Source organism: Ceratosolen solmsi, unplaced genomic scaffold (genome assembly GCF_000503995.2).
Source record: "Ceratosolen solmsi marchali unplaced genomic scaffold, CerSol_1.0 scaffold29, whole genome shotgun sequence".
In the NCBI taxonomy this organism is placed as follows: Eukaryota; Metazoa; Arthropoda; class Insecta; order Hymenoptera; family Agaonidae; genus Ceratosolen; species Ceratosolen solmsi.
The window spans coordinates 10,163,546-10,181,940 of NW_011948417.1; the positions used below are offsets into that span (position 1 = coordinate 10,163,546).

General features: G+C 26.2%; 1 protein-coding gene across 1 annotated transcript in view; it reads right to left on the reverse strand.

Annotated features, from left to right (window-relative positions):
• Nucleotides 1–6,320: 6,320 nt before the first annotated feature.
• Nucleotides 6,321–18,395, reverse strand: part of LOC105359831 (homeobox protein caupolican) — a 51,044-nt gene continuing 38,969 nt past the window's right edge. Inside the window, exons 4-6 of the mRNA XM_011496545.1 lie at nt 12,940–13,298; nt 6,814–7,849; nt 6,321–6,397 (exon numbers count right to left, since the gene is read on the reverse strand). Of these exons, the coding sequence (XP_011494847.1) occupies nt 6,358–6,397; nt 6,814–7,849; nt 12,940–13,298 (1,435 nt within the window). The 3' untranslated portion in view covers nt 6,321–6,357. The remainder of the gene's footprint in view (nt 6,398–6,813; nt 7,850–12,939; nt 13,299–18,395) is intronic.

Below are 18,395 nucleotides of genomic sequence, written 5' to 3' on the forward strand. Positions count from 1 at the left end.
TGACGTATCGTTACACTGTAAACACAATTGTCAAATAATTAAAATCATGAATATAATTTAATGTAATACAAAACTAATAAGTAAAATTTCATGAAACTCTTATTATTAAAATTATATAATTGCAAGTAACTTTTGTCGAATACAAAAAATTAGCAAATTTTACAATTTAATTTAGAGGAGCTGTTTTATTAAACTGGTAAAACTTAAACTGTATTTTTTATAATTAATATACAATATATAGAGTTAATATTACAATTTAATAGCGAACATTAAAATTAAAATATCTAATATCTATTCAAATATATATGAAATAAATAAAAGAAAATGAGAAGTGCTAGAGTTAAAATATAATTGTAAAGAAGGAGAAAGTATTGAGGCAACGCAAAAGAATAAATCGTATTCCGATTGTGGAATCGCTGGAATCCCGTTCGCGGAGCCTATAGAAGGCGAGTCGTTTCTCGATCGACCGTTTTAACATACCTTCAATTCAAATTACAACGTGCATTTTCGAGCTTTACCGTTGACCGCATGGAGCCAGTTATCTCGTATTGCTCAGGACCATTTCCAGTTTTGGCTGCATTGTTTCTTAATTTTTTTTTTAATTGTCAGTATTTATAAGCCTTTATGAATATGATTATCAGCAAATATTTAAATTAAATTGTAGATGAATCTGATACAGAAATTTCTTAACTCCATATGTACTTTAAAAAAAAATGAGAAAACTACTTTATTTACATTTCATTGATTAAATTTGTATTATAAAAGTATACATTTATCAAGAAATACTAAATATTATTTAACACTAAAAAATATTATGAATTAGAATATGAATAAGATAAAGTAAAAGAAAAATTATTATGCAATTACAGAATAATTTCTTTCTACATATTCTCCCTCATGTAAACTATAAATCGTTTAAAAAATCATAAATTAACTATTAATTTATTTACAATTTTAAAGCAGCACTCTATTTTAATAATTATTAGAGAATAAATTTTCATGGCTAAGAATGAACCAGTTTTGCAAAAAAATAATTCATAAAAAGCGAAATTTATCGACATCAATTTATAAATAATGCTTTTTTTAAATTCATCGATATTATCGATTAATTTGAATTGTAATCGTTAGAAAGTAATAAATTTGATTTATTCGACGATTTTTATTGTAAACTTTGAAAAATTAACGGATCAATATAAATGATAAACACGATGTCAAAGCTAAAAATTCTACTTAAGAATAAAAAAAGCACTAGAATATACAGAAATGATTTCTATATTATTAATTATTTGATGACTATAATGATTAAATTTTACTTTCAATTTGCCAGAATTTTTTAGTTATTCTGAATATAAAGGCAATAAATAGAAGAATGGTTTATATAATTAAATTCGATAAAAATAATTCTTCTTTTAAAAAATGATATTCATAATTAAATATACACGGCATTAATATAAACTATACTGCATTTTAAAGCTACATTTACGATATTATAAAATGTTTATATATAAATTAATTTCAGATTTTTATTATAATATTAATGTTTTTAGATTCCTTTATATGTTACATATTTCAATTTCCAAATGACTTTTTATTTTTTTTTTCTATGAACATAATATTGTTAGTATTTTTTAATCACAACTATTAATTCACCAATATTATATTACTGCTATTCACCGATTGTACTACACAAACATTAATTTATTATCAACCTTTTCTAAATAACTATTTTCTCTGCATACTGTAAAGGAAATAATGTAGATTTAAAATACAAATACATTATCAATTACTACGCGCATGGAACGTGCAATGTATGATGTTGTATTCTAGTTTGTGATCCTTTGAAATTTACATTTAAAAATATTATATTATATTCAGATATTGAATTCAATGAAATTTACTTAATTTTTATGTTAAAATTGTAGATAAATTAAATTTTAAATTTATAATAAAATATCTATATAAATAATAATAATCAGTTCTTAATTAATAATTATCCATTGTACTTTATTGCTTATAATATTTATAATAATTAAATATATTTCTAATATATTTCTTATATTTATAAGACTTAAAAAAAATTATTTAAGCTACTTCTATAGTAGTAGAATAATATTGCATTACTTTCATAAGATTTATTCTGCAGTATTATGAAATAAAATTTATTATCAATGTCTAACGTATGTTTGATGAATTATTTTGTATTGACTCTATGAGTAAAACGAAAAGATCCTAAGCTTTACCTAATATAATGCATAAACAGTTTTTATTTATTGCTTACTTCTGATTTTATTTCTTAGTAAATCATTCAAGTAACATTATGAACAGCGATAATATTACAAAACAATAAACGTATAATTATAAATTTAACTATTGTCGCCATTCGTTAGATATAATTTTCACAAGCACAAAAATGATATTACTTATTATAGGGCTTGGAAACATTTAACTAAATCCTGTTTTTATCAATGCAATCTATTGGCGCATAGTATCTATCCCATTACATAAATGATTTAATCTTAAAGAATGATTCTCGAAAAAATGAAAATTGCAGGGAATTGCTTCTAAAATATTACAGTAAATTGAAGTTTATTTATGTGATTGTACACATTTGTATCACAGCAAACATTATATTCTATCACTACCACTGCATATCTAGATTTAATAAAATAAAAATCAGTAATGTGTTATTGAACTTAGCATGTGTATGATAACAGGTATAACTTATTAATTATATGTCACTATTTAAAAATATAAGTGCGATAAATTAAATGGATACTTATTTTTAAAAATTATATTCTGAAAATATAATAAAAATAATATATCACTATGTATTATTTACAATTGATTCTTTGCAATTTATAAAATGCTTATTCAGTAATTTTCAGTAACACTTTTTAATTTAAATGATTAATTCATTTTTAATTTGTACATACATATTGCTTATTTATAAATACTAATTATTATAATTTACATTCAATTAAAATTATAATAAAATATAAATAAAAATTTTGTAATTACTGTAGTAATTTTATGAGCATCTTTTATTGCATAAGTATTATTTATTATAAAGTATTGTTTTTAAAAAGTTTAGTGCATTAGATCATACTTTATGAATCATTTAATTTTAAATTAAATTTTCTACGTAGAAATTGATTAATATTTCTATAAATGATTATTTTCGAAAATATTTTATTATTAGATAATTAAAATTCTATAAAATAATTACTTTAATACGAATCTAATTTCGAATAAATTAAATTATTCGAAAAGTACGAGATTATCGCAAAAAATAATTTATATTAAAATGATTATATTAACTAGTTTAAAAAGTTAGGTATATAAATTGTAAGTTATTCAATAATAAAGAATACCGTATTTCTTATTCCTCCATAAAAAGTTATAATTACAGGTTTATTAAAATTAAATTCCCACATCAAATCATTTTAAAAATGAATAAGAAATACAGAAAATTAAGAACTCGTTAATGAGTCATTTATAACTTTTTAAAACATAAACTTTATAAACCACTGGCATCCAAAAGAAAGATATTAACGAAATCAGTAAAATAGTTGAGAAAGCATGCCATTCTTTTTAATAAAAAGATCCATAAACTCAGCATTATAAAGTGCTAAAAAGAGGAACGTTCTCAGGTACACAAAGAATTAAGTCAGGTATCGGCCACCACTTAAAAATAAAGGTTCACATAAAATTCTATTCTAACCGGCAGCTCGTTGATAAAATTTATTAAGAAGATACTCGAGAATCTCGAACCTGTAGGCTTCCTCTCTTAGGATATTATTACATATACTGCCGGTGAATTTTGAACATTTGCGGACATGCAAATATAAATTTTGTGGAGTAGTGGAGAAAGAAGGGATATAGAGAACCACTTTTCAAACAACCACGACCACCTCGGTCCATGAAGAGATCCTTCGACATCAGGCTCCCCTAATAGCAATTAAATATCCACGTGGCTAATTGGCAATTATCACGGGCGTCGAAGCTTATACTTTTTCCAACCTACCAGGTAGCCAGTGTTGCTACTTCTTTCTTCCTATACATTCGATTATTTGGGTCCATATACACGTGATGATATGTTCATGTACCTTTCTTTTTCTTCCCTATAGGTCTATTCATAAAGTTTGCTGTTTTTTATCGTACATGCATACGCTTATTATGGAGTTATCTGAATGCCTGAATGTACGTATATGTATACATTTGCTTCGTGAGTAGATGAATCGAAAGTGTAAGACTATCGAGAGCAAAAAAAGAAATGCAAGTCGAAGAAAGGTGATGACAGTAAAAACTAGTTTATTTGGGACTGTCCTATAAATTAGGATCAGATCACCACCAGATAAGGATGTCCCACTAACACCCTGGTACCCAAAAGACGTTCCCCACTCTGTCGCTCTTCCTTTTCCTTGCTTCTTAGTACGCCTTTTTTATTTTATTTTTCTTCATTTAACTTGTTTCTTTAGCTCCTCAACTAAGCTTTATTTATTTACATTTAAAATTTTAATTCTACGTAAAATACTTTTAAAAATAAAAAATACTAATTATAATTTATTGTAAAAACGATAAATATCTTTGTTAAAGCATAAATCACATATTTTCATACTACTCTTTATTCTTTCTTTCTTGCATTCGCATGGTTCATATTTATCCATGTATTTTTTCTCCTTCTGTTTACTTATTTACTTGTTTCATCCTGCACATTTATCTCTTTGAATATTCATTTCCACTGCAGAAAGTGCCTAATTAGATGGTAATTCAAGGAAAGAGGATAAAAAATATTTTTGATATTTTTTTATATAAACCAGATAAAAAAATATTGCGAAATGTTCCTAAATTTCTGAAACATTTAATTCCTAAGATTTTATTTCTTTTGTTTTAAAAATCAATCTAAATACTATTTCATATTTTTTCATAAGATGCATATGATTATAAAGAAATAATTCAATTCAGGGTCTGAATTTTATATCACTCAATGAAACTGTTTAGTTATCATGCTGTATTCAAAATATTTTATATTCAACGATTAATTACTAGTTAAACGTTTTTAATATTATATTCTATATTTAATCAGCCAATTACTGAATAAATTTTTTAATACATTTTATGTTTATTATATAAATTTACATAAATATTTAGAATTATTATAATAATATATAATAATATAGTTAAATATATATTTAAGAGTTATATAATATTATATTCGAAAGTAAATTTCAATTGGTATAGAACATAAATATATTTTAATCAATTATTTTTATTATGTAAAAAAAATATTATGAATGAAAATCTTTAATTTTATAAACTCATTTAATACCGCCGTTGTAAAATCTTAAAAACTAAAGAATTTATAGGATAATAAAAGCCATGGAATTGCTATTATGTCTAAAAATAATTGCATGCATTAAGCGTTCACTCAATTCTTCCCTTTCTTCTTTTGTATTTTTTTCTTTCTTGTTCAATTTTAACTCATAGTAAGAATAACTTGAGATGGCTCAGTGAAAGATATTCAGTTTAAAGTTAGTGGTAACTCGCTTGATCAGAGCAACACGACAATTTCAGGTGTGTCTCGTAAGCAAAGAGTTAAATGAGTGCAAACGAGACGACGTCGAAATAGCCGATACGAATAACAAACGCACACGAGTAAATGAAATAGAGAAAAGAAAAGAAAGTGGAGAAGAGAAAGAAATAAAGGAAAGAAAAGGACAGAAAGAGAATGAGAAATTATAATACTGAGACGACATACAAACGTAAGAGGAAGAAAAAAACAACACGCAGCGATTTCATTCACTGATTGAAATCTCCATCCATTTGTTACTGTCAAGAAGGTGGCGATAGCCTTTCTCTCTGAACTACCCACACGCTACTCAATAGTGGGGAACCCCCCGTGCGGTTCCTATTATTTTCGACAACTAAGAGGTAAGAGATTCACTAACTTGCTCAACCAACTAACGACCAATCAACATGCCAAGATATTAATTTCTTATCGACTGTTTAAAGGTGTTTGGCCCAAGGTTTGATTTTCATTTAAACTGAGTATTGAATCTCTTCCTTCGTGCGAATGAGGACCATCGATTAGGAACGATCGAAAGCAGGCTAAGGGATTCTTGCTTGTATAAACTGTTACTTTCAATGACTTACCTATATCTCCTTATAACTTTCTATTGTTTTTGTTTATATTTTACTTTCAGTAAGAAAGTGATATTAACAGATATAATAATAAGAAATAACTACATAAACATTTTATATACAATTACTCGGAAATATTTTATTGTTTAAATTATATATAAATATAAATACCAACCATAAAATCGATGGAGAAATTTTATAATTCACGAGTCTCTCTTAAACTGGTGACACGAATCCACTACCCATAGTCTGAGATCTAAAATGATAACATAAACTTTTAATTAAAAATTAGTGGTAGTTAATGACTTGTGTAAAAATATTGAAAAAATGTTAAGATTAAAAAAGTATTAATAAATAATGAATAAATAATAATATTATATATTTATATACTTCATAATTAATTAAGTTTATATAAATGAATTGATTAATCATTGGAATTCTCATATTTATAAAGCAAGAAACGAAATAAATATCATCGTTCTATTAATTAGAAACTTTTTTCACGAAAACAGATTTTAGGTTCGGCAAAATGGATATTATTTTAAATTTACAAAACTTTCTATGACAAATATTAAATATCAATAAGAATTTTTAAATATCTTTTATATTTGTAGAAAATTTGACTTTATTTAGAAATAAATAATGTAATTTTTATTTGTGATAAAATCTCACCCTTTATAAAAAGGCTTGAATGCCGTAGTTGCTTCCGTTGGAGGTAAACTGGCAGTGGTTTGATGTTGATGTAAAATGGAGTTTTGCGAAGACACTGAGGAAAAATCCTTATGCGGTGAATTTTGCAATCTTGAACTAAAATTTGTATTACCAGTATTTGCTACACTTCCATTATTTTGCGTTTGCATGTAAACACTAGTTGCCGCACCGACGGATGTATGATTTGCTCCTGTTGCCGTTACTGTATAATGTCCAGAATTCGTACCCGCATTATTGGGGGTATTGCTGTTGCCACCAGGGCAATACCCTGCTGGAGGGCCCTGGATCACGCCATTCGGTGTGGCTACTTTCATATTGGGTGGCGTCTGTGGTGGAGTATCGGTACCAACTTCGGGAAACCCCGCCGCTGCGGATGAAGAAGCACTGGATACACTTGAACCGGATGAAGAGTTAGGATTATAGTGAAGTTGGCCACCAGATGACGATGAAAGGAAACCACCATACCGAGTAGCAGTACTTGAATATGGCGCTGTCGCTGCCGATGATGGACTCATAGAAGCAGATGAGGGTAGTGCAAAGTTGTTTATGCTACTACTCGTATCGGATGTTACACCACCTCCAATCCAAGGTTGTTGTGAGTGATGATGTGATTGGCTCGATAACTGATGATGTTGATGTTGTTGTTGTTGTGGATGGTGTTGATGTTGTTGAGTATAATGCTGTTGCTGGTGCTGATGATGAAGGTGATATTGCTGATGGTGTGGGTGCGAAGAGGGTGGTGGTGTTTTACATGCAGCGGTATCAGCTAAAGACCAAATTTTTGGTTTTGCTCCAGCAGCACTGCAATCAGATTTTATTCCTTCGTCCTTCATATGATCTTCAGAGCCATAGCCTTGATGGTGATGGTGGTGATGCATTGTATGATGATATGAGTGCTCAGCTGCTCGACGAGGGTCATCTTCAAGATCTAAATCATCCTCGTCATCGAGGTCTTTATCATGTTGCATGTGTTCTGCTTTTACATGACGCAAAGGTTCTATAAAAACGTTATAATAAACAAAATGTATAAGATCGGCAATATTAATTAGGTTAAATGCAAAAAATTAAATACTATACATAGTAAATTTATAATTATTTAAGTTTTCTTAATTATTTAGTCAATGAAATCTAATTATTAAATTTCTTTTTTATATAGTATATCATTTTTAAAACCTCAATATAAATTATAATACTCATTATTTATGTATAGCGTACCAAATTAGTTGTTTACTTATTTAAGAATATTTATTTTGATCAAATATTTATTTGCCTTTAAATTATTTCGATATACTTTCGAAAGCTTCACAAGTTTGCTCTGACAACAATTACTAAATAGACTTATTATAAATGTTTTCTATGTTTCCTTTTCGTGAATTAAATTTTAAATGAGAAGAGAATCATTGTTAGCAATTCACTTGATCGCGAAACATCCACTTAGTTAACAGAGAAAAAACATTAAGGCCTTTAGGTCTCTTGGTCCTTCTTAATTAGCAACAGAGAAAAAGATAGAGAGAGAGAGAGAGAGAGAGAGAGAGAGAGAGAGAGTGTGTGTGTGTGTGTGTTATCAAGAGTGAGTAAGATTGGCACAAAGTAGAGTATTGATGTTAATGGTTCTTGGTCCCCGTGGTGTGAAAGAGAGACTGGAGATGCGTGTCATTGTTTGGGGTTCAAACGAAAAGAAGGGATGGGCATAAGCTCTAAGTTCAACGCTAAAAAGGGTCTCGAAATAGTTACGTAGCTATGCACCATGAGTCACAGAGTGAGACAACGAAACTCGCTTTGCGCCCTTATGGATTGAATTCGGAGAGCGAGGGATGCTGCGAAATAAAGGGAGTGAGACAGGGCGTCGACACTTAGGGGTGCAAGAGATTTTAGCTTCCCTCGAGTGGTCTATTCTCCTTTATATTTATCTCTCTCACTCTTGGCCTTTCTTACACTGTGTACGCGGTCTCTTCTTACTTAGGTTATAGACTCTCTTGGGGCACTCGAAAATAGCCCCGGACCGTCTGCCAGCCAACCAGTCAGTCAGGGGTGAGAATTTCATTAAGAGGTTCGAATGAGCCGAAGTCGAGGGATTACTTGATGGGTCGTCAAGCGATAATTCCCAGGCTAGAAATGAGAGAAAGAGTGATGAAGAAAGAGAACGAAAATAAGAGTGGAAATGGGTAAGAGAGAAAGAAACTCTAGAAAAGTCAAGAACAAAATGAAAGTTTGACAATTGCTTCGACCAATGGGTGAAGGTAGCGTGAATGAAGTGAGCAATGTTGACTACAGAGAAAGATGGATAGTTTTGATTTAGGGTAGATGGTGAAAACCCTTATAAAGAGAAGCTTATAGGCCAACTAAATAGATACTGCCGAACAGTCCACAAGTGGCTCTTTAACTTTTGACCCTCCGCGTTGCGATCGGCCGTTAATCAAATTATCCCAACCAGCCGTTCCTTCCAATAACGAGACCGTTTATGTGAAACCCACAAAAATAAAATAATACGTGATTATAGCGACAAATTCACATATCACAAATATTTATTAAATAAAAAATAAACAATTTTCTATTCCAAAATTACAAATCTTATATTTTAATTATATTTTCAGAACTATTTCATTTATTTAAGAAAATTATTATGTATTTAATGTCTAAGATAAGTTTTATAATACACAAAAAATTATTAGATTCAATAATGTATAAATTAAACACTATTTCACTTTTATACACAATTTTTAATGACTTCTACGCAGATTTGCTTGATTAAAACATTACATTACTTGAATCTTAATAATAAATGATTATCGATTTATACTTATAATATGCTCTTTTTTGCAAAAATGTAGGTTCTAATATTATTAATTTCACTCAATGTAATTTATTTAATCAAATAAAAATCTAAAATATAACATAAGATTTCGGCAATGATTAATATCACACATAATAATTATAAAAATATATCAAGAAATCAAATCAATATAAATTGAATTAATAAATTAATTGATTAATTTTCAAATGAAATAGTTATATTGTTCTATAACAGATTCGTTAGAAAAATTTGTCAAAAAATTATACATTTTATGATGATCAGAAGTGAAATCTTAAAACAAATATATTTTATAAGCAACATTAACTTGTTATTTTTTAACTAACATATTGTATTACACTTATGAGTTAATAAAATATTTATACTTTTAAATATAATATAGAACATTATTTCTTCTTAATTATGTAAATCAAAATTATATATATATATATATATATATATATATATATATGACTTAGGCATAAAGGATTAAAAATTAATAACTGCATAAAAATAAGATGTAATTATAAAAAATCATATTCTCATAAAAGTCATTAATTTAAAAATATATTGGCAAGGAGTACAAAAAATAGGTAATATATAATAAAAATTAACTAGGATACCGAAATAAGATATTTAGATTCAGTAACAGCCCTGATATAATCGAATTATGGTAGTACAACAATGGTCATAGAAAAATACCATGCCATTTGTAATACCGCGGGTACCACACATTATTATAGTATAGGGCTCTATTATTTAAACAGTTTTCTAGCACAGCGAGACTACTCTTTACCCTCTTTCCTAAATTTTTATTCTATATACCTTTTGTCATCCAGTTATTTTTCATTTTTCATATCACCTATTTTCTTTCTATTTCATTATTATATTATGTGGTAATGAACGTAAGTAAATATTTCATAAAATACGTAACGAATGAAAGAAATAGAGATATATGCCTATATAAATAAATAATTAGATATTTAAAATTAAAGATGTATATATTTAGATAATATATAGATACGTAAATCAATATATGAACAGATATATAAATATTTATACATAATATTGTACATAATAAAAGAAAAGAAGTCTTAAAAGAAATAAGCTAATAACAGAAAACTTCATTTTATTTGGATTAGAAATTTGCAATCCATGGACAATGAAATAGCTATTACAAAGTATATTTAGTATTGCATTAATTAAGTAAAATGTTATTTCATTTTTAACTTTGATTTATGAATTTCCCTATAATATAATTATATTTCTACGTATAATATTATATATTACTTTTTTACTAAAGCTCTGAAAAAAATAACAATGCAGACTAAATAATGAAATTAGAGTAATTAATTCGTCAAATAAAATTTATTCATATTTGCCTACGTATATATAAATTATTAATATGTATCAATTCTTCTATACATATACAATTTTTCAATAAAATGAACCAAGTTTGACAAAGAGAAAAGTAGGTAACGATTCAAACCATTAATCTTCTTGTGCAACAACCCATAACCCGTCGTTATGTTTACCCACATATAAACCATTATGTCCGCCCTCTCAATATCAATAACTTACTGGAGCAACGGTTATTTTCTAGAATTTGGTCTGCACTCAGCTTTGCAATAAATAGTATTTGAAAAGAGCAATCCAAAAAAATTTGTAAAAAGATAATTTGAATGATCCAATTTTGATAAATTTTAAAATTTAATGAGATTATATTTCAATACGTATACTCATAATTTGTAAGTTTTATGATATTTCAATATTAGATGTTAATTTAAATAGCCCTATACTACCAAACAAATTGAATATGCAAATATAAATAATTTAATTTTTAAATTATAATATATACTTCAAAAAGAACTTGTAATTACGAAAATCATAATTTAAAAAAAAAATTTGAAAAGTATACGAATATATGTTAATAATTAAATTATGTTAATAACGAAATCTGAACATTATATACAGGAGGTCATTATAACTCTCTATAGATACAGATTCATTTTAAAAAACAATAATTATTTAATTAAGCTTAAATAAATGAATAGATTAGGCAAATAAGAAATTCTCAATGATTAATTAGTTTCGAATAATTACTTATTGGCTACCTGATCGCATTTAACTACGCTTGTATCTTACTTTAAATTCTAAATTAACACTCTTTTAATTATGATCTTCAGTAACTAAAGTAATAGCTTATGTATATGTATGTGTAAACGGACGTTTGGGGTATAATGGTTATGCCTAATGAATCGATTATTTCATTATGCACGAGGGGACGATTCTATATAACTTTGATTTCGATTGGTCGTATAGCAGATGTCTTTTGACATATAGTCGTAGAAATACGTGACTAAGTTAATAATGACTCCTATATCTAGTAAAATGTATCCTTTATTTATAGTCTAATGATTTCTTGAAATTTTATTATTCACTAGTACCCTACATTGTCTTAATGGTTAATATGATTGATAAATCAATAATTGTTTTATCCATAAATTATTTTATTAATAAATTTTCTTTAAGTAAAAAATCGAATTTCCTAATACATCTTTTATATAATAAATAAATAAGAATTATAAGAATAATTGAACCTATTTTTATTGTGGTATTATGATAATAATAATATATTCAGTATAAAATATAAAAGATACATCCAAGTATAATTACCATATAATTATACCAAGTATACTTATGAAATCTTACTTGTTCCTACAAAAAAAAATCCATCAAAAATGCACATTACAAGAGATTCAAGAAAAACTGAGTATATCATCCTTTAATAATAAAGATTTTATATATGATTAATAAAATAAAAATAGAAATTGATTAAAAATCCTTTCTATCAAATATTATAAATGATCAAATCATATGATCAAGAAATTTTTTTTTAAATAATAGTATTTACATTCAATTACTTTATAATAAGTAGTATTTAAATTTAAAAAAGTTTGTACAAATTGTTCAATTTTTTAATTTTATATACAGTGATTACCTATGCTTCATTACTTATTAATAATAATTCAATCATGAGTAAATTGACTTATTCTTTGTTACAATTTAACTAGTATTTATTAATTTAAATAGTAATATTACTTTTAAGTTATAAATATTGAAAATAAAAATTAATTAATAAATTCACTTAAGCAAATTGAACCTTAGCTAACCTACATATATTTTATTAAATCTTTATAATATAAAAAGTTAGTTTATTCGAATTGACATCAATTTCATACAACTCTTTTTACTTTAAATATTATGAAAAGAAAAAGATTAACAGTCCACCTTACCATTATCGTCAAGTCCTCGCCTGACATCATCACCTACTCTCTCGACTCTATTATCGCTGACTTGATCATCTTTATCTTTATTATCCTCAGAATCTGTGAGCACCGCGTCATCATCGTCATCTGTTTTATTCTTCGGCTCCCATGTCATTTTATTCTCCTTTTTAAGTCGTCGCCTAGCATTTGCAAACCACGTAGACACTTGCGTAAGTGTCATTTTTGTGATGATTGCTAGCATGATTTTCTCACCCTTAGTTGGATAAGGATTCTTTTTGTGTTCGTTTAGCCACGCCTTAAGGGTCGCCGTCGACTCTCTTGTTGCATTTTTTCGCCTTGCGGCAAGATCATAACCTGCACCATAACTGCAAAAAAAATTATATCTTTTTTAAATCTTAAACAAAATATTTAAAATATATTTTTAATAGTTTATATATGAAAATGAATTTTATTCCTGAAACATTATTTATGCCTAGATATTTTTCTTTAATTGCGTATTTGTTTAAATTTAATTTAATACAAATTTGAATCATTATTGTACAATAATAAATTTCACACATTTATTCATAGAATTTTTTTCATTAAACATGTATTGAAGGATTTTCAATATTATTAAAATATAATATTTTCTTAGTGATATTAAGAAATAAGACTATTTACTTAAGAACTAATTAGGTAAGTATTTACTATTTGTTATCGTTATATTGCAATAAGTATAAAATTATCATATCTGTTTATTAATATTATCAATTCAAAAGAACTTTAACATCAATTAAAGTTAAAATATAACAATGAAATACTTTATACAATTTGGGAATAAATTAATTTTCAAGAAACAATACTCCATTCAGACTGCTAAGTAAAAAAAGGACAAAGAATTAATGTATAATCCCAAGTCGTCATTAAACCTATCGACGAAATAATGTTAAGTTGATGAAAGAAGAAGAAAAATTTACGAGAATGAGAAGGTCTATTTATGAAATCAATCAATCTTTGACGATCAATCACTGTTTCTTTGCGCTGCATACTTTGAACTTCCTTACATTCGATAATTTTCCTTCATTCCTTTCACCCTACATTGGTTTCGTTCGTAATTTTTAATCGACAAACAATCATGTAAATAATAAATTGTCTTTTCTAAATGAGATTTTGTACATTCCGACTATTGCACATAATTGTAGGTCACTTTCTGTTCTCAATGTACTTAATCTTCACTATGATATAATTTATAATAATCATGAAATAAAAGGTTTCTAATGTACTAGAATAATTTATCTGATACTATTGTCAACTAAAAGAATAAATTACAAAAGAAAAGCTTAAAGTATGTTTAACAATTCATATGATATTGTTTAACAATTTATTTGTATATTTTATTCATAATGTAATTTATTTATATATCATCTGTAAGGAATTTATATAATTAAAAAATATATTTAAGAAATTTATTTATATATGTTTATTAATATATTTGATTGATATAATCATCTGATACTTCAATGTATATAATTATGAAATACGTAAAGTATATAATTTTTTTTACTAATTCTATTTATGTAAGGTTTTATTAAAAATGAATTAAATTTGGTATGTTATAATATCAATTATAAAGATATTTATTCAATAATAATATACCTTTCAATGAAAAATAATAAAGATTAAATTTAAAATTAGTTGAGTGTGAAGACATATAAATCGAATATTGAACTGGATATGTTTCAGTCATGCCTCTCCCTATATCTTCAGACTCACGCTCCGTAGTTCTTCCTTTACGTATCTCTTTGTTTACCGGGAACTATCTACACATACGCATGCGTCTACATTGTCGAAAAACGAGAGTATCGGAGTATCAGGGGCGAAGAAGGAGAGACCGAATGTGAGAGGGAGCGAAAGAGGTCGAGGGGTTGATACTCGCGTACGCTCCTAGCGAATATATACGGAGAATAAACTCTCGCAGTAGCGTGATTCCATCAGGTTCCCGCACTCACTCACCGTAATGGCGATCCGATCGATTTTCGCCCTGTATTCTAACTCTCACTCCCTACTGTTTTTCACTCTTAGGTCCCATCGAAACTGTTCGAATGTAAAAATATCAGTGTTCCATATATATATATATATATATGCATACATTTAAATTATAAAATATTCAACTATGCATTTTATAATTACATGCAAAATCCTATTTATAGCTAATTGTATAGCTAATGAACATGTATAACTAATATTAAATTGTTATTCACTATAAATAATTGCCTTTATTTTAAACTACGTATTTTAATTAAATTTTTGCTTATAAAATTTTTTCTCTTAATGCTATCATTTCTAAGGAAATTGCAACCAAATATTCTTTAAGCTATTGATACATTTTTTAAATGAAACACAGATTTTATTTATTTATTTATTTCTATCTATGTTTCTTTCTATATTTATTCTATCTATGTTTCTTTCTATATTTATTCTATCTATGTTTATATCTATATTTCTTTAAAGTATTTAATTAGCTTAATTATAAAAATATTAAATCTTATAATTTATTTTAAATTAATAAAATATAATTTTTAAGTAATATAATTATTTTCCTTGATTCTTTAAATATAAATTTGTATTTTAATTGTACAATTATGAACAATTAACATTGAATATAAATTTTATTTTGCAAGTGTGTATTGATATTATTTTCTTAATTAATATGATTGTGATCTTGTTTTCTTTCTTTCGCATATCTCAGTCATTTTTTAAATATTTTGTTGAAATAGTGCACTCGTTTTTGCTTTGAATATTTATAATTGAAAATTCTAACTCACGAAAAAACTAAATATCTAAAGTTAGTAGTATGAAAATAGAGAAAGAGAAGAAATAGTATAAAAGTATACGTCAATAAGCCAATCGTAAAACTTGAAAGGAGCCAACTACAGATATTGTAAATCCAATGACAACATCTAAGCTTGTGTTCATTCTTGTTTAACATAAGTATATAAATGGTATAGTAACTTAGTACGCTTTTTATATTTGATTTTCCTACTCTCTGACTGTAAGTGATGAGTTTTTTTAATGAAAATCATATGGCTTGATTGTGATAAATAATATTCCTGCAAAATATTGGAAATTTAACTATTCTTTATAATATTAAAGCAAGCTTATCGTTTGGAATTATATATATGATTAAAATATATTATAAAAATAAAATATTTAAAACATTAACATTTTAAAATAATTTAACTACTTATAATTTATTAAAAATATTCTTTTAATAAACGTTTGTTTTTAAAATAAATTGTTTTATATGTAATACTTTACGATTTATGGTACATCATTTAATTATTAAGAATTAAAATCAATTTAATTTTATGATACGATTTCTCCCACAAAGTAAATATTCATCTCTATACAGCTTTACACATTCTTTTAACAATTCCTGAAACACTGATGAATCTTCAATAATTAATTTCATACAAAATAAAATCAATCTAATATATTCATGATATAATAAACGATCAAATATAATGTAAGACTGATCCATCAGTTGAACCAAAAATTCTTAAAATATCTCAACATTTCTCGTTAAATACCTAAAATAAGTGTACCAATCGATCTCACTTTTTTCACTACTCGCCACAATTTTATCACTCTCTGTCATTTTTGTCTTCCTTCTCAACGATTGCTTTTATGTAGTTCTCGCTCTTAGCTTTACTATGTACTCATTTTCGTGAACGAATTAATCGAGATTGCCATTGACCGAGAAGAAAAAAGAAATGTAGAGCTTAATGCTACGATTGTCTGGAAAATTGAGGGAGAAAAAAGAACGCGAGAGAAGAGAACGCATAAACGATAAAGCATGAGAACATCGAAGAAAGAGACAAATGCTTTTCACCCTCTATTAAACTCCCTCCAGATAAGGGAAAGACGGAGCATATAATGTGCCAATTTTTTCCAGCTTTCTCTCTTTTTCTCTCTCCCTTCATCCCCCTATTTTTATTTTATTTATTATCTATCTATATATCTTTATTTAACTAGTATCAATATAGAAAAAAAGTGGAAAGTGTTTAGAGACAATAGATTATAGAGATTTATTTATTAGTTATTGTATATACATACGCATGGAGGTGATTTTATATCCTGCCTTTCTATATATATATATATATATATATATATCGAAATGCAGAGAAAAATTAATATAAGGTTTGATAAAGATTTAAATGTGTAGTTAAATAATCATTTGTAATTCTTTTAATAAAATGATTATATATGTTATAATGTGTAATATGTATATCTGATAATCATTAATACAGAAGTGTCAAAGATTTGATTTTCATTCAATATTAAAATATGAGGGTTTTTTATAAATTTATTTTTCAAATATAACAAAATAATTTAATTAATTAATTTAATATTCATATTAATAACTATAATTTAATAATCTACTTAATTTTTTAGATTTTAAATTGCAATACTATATTATAACAATCATACAAAAAATCTTAATTAAAAATAGGACATATTTACTAATAATATCGCCTTTAAGCTATCATAAAAATAAAGATAGCAAATGTTATAAACGATAAATGTAGGTAAAAAATGAACTTATAAAATCATATATGTATTAAAGTTTAAGTACACTTAGTTTGAATCTACTATAAAATGGATTAAATAGAAATAAAAAACATATTTAAACTTATTTATAATATAATATATGATATTATATTATAGATATTATAGTTGGATATATATTTGAAGTAATTTGATTGGATTGACTTTTCACTAAAAAATCTTCACAAATATAACAAAAAATAAGAAAAGAGTGAACTTTGAACGTACATTATAATCTATAACAGCTGCATCATTATAATGTTGGTGCAAATGTGCTACTCTGCTGAAATTTTAACCAAGTCTGATATTTCAGGTCTGATATTTATGAAAGATTATAAGTCGCGTATCCACAATTATAAGTACATTTATAAATATTCATATTATATTTATACATGTACTAGCAATATTTTTTAAACATTCAAAAAGATTAATTTTAAAAAATTTTTTCAATATTTTTATTTCATTTTTTTCTAATTGACAAACGATTTCAATGAAAATTTGATTTATTATTTATCTATACTATATGATATATTTAATTTATTTACATATTATATTATATTTTCACTTAAATATATAATAATCTTTAAAATTCTATAACAACTAATAGGATTATTAGTATTTTTTTCAAGTATCATATTTGTATCAGTCTTTTTGAATTTCAGATTCTGTCTTCATATCTTTCTCTAATTGTTACTCTTACTACTGCTACTCATTACTCTCTCTCTCTCTCTCTCTCTCTCTCTTGCTTTCTTCAAATCTAAGAGACAAATTCCACTGAGGCCTCCATTAATTTTCTACGTCATATGAAGAAAAAAACCCACATTGCACTATATTGCACAGCATCGTATACTGGAACCACTTTATCCCTAGTTGCA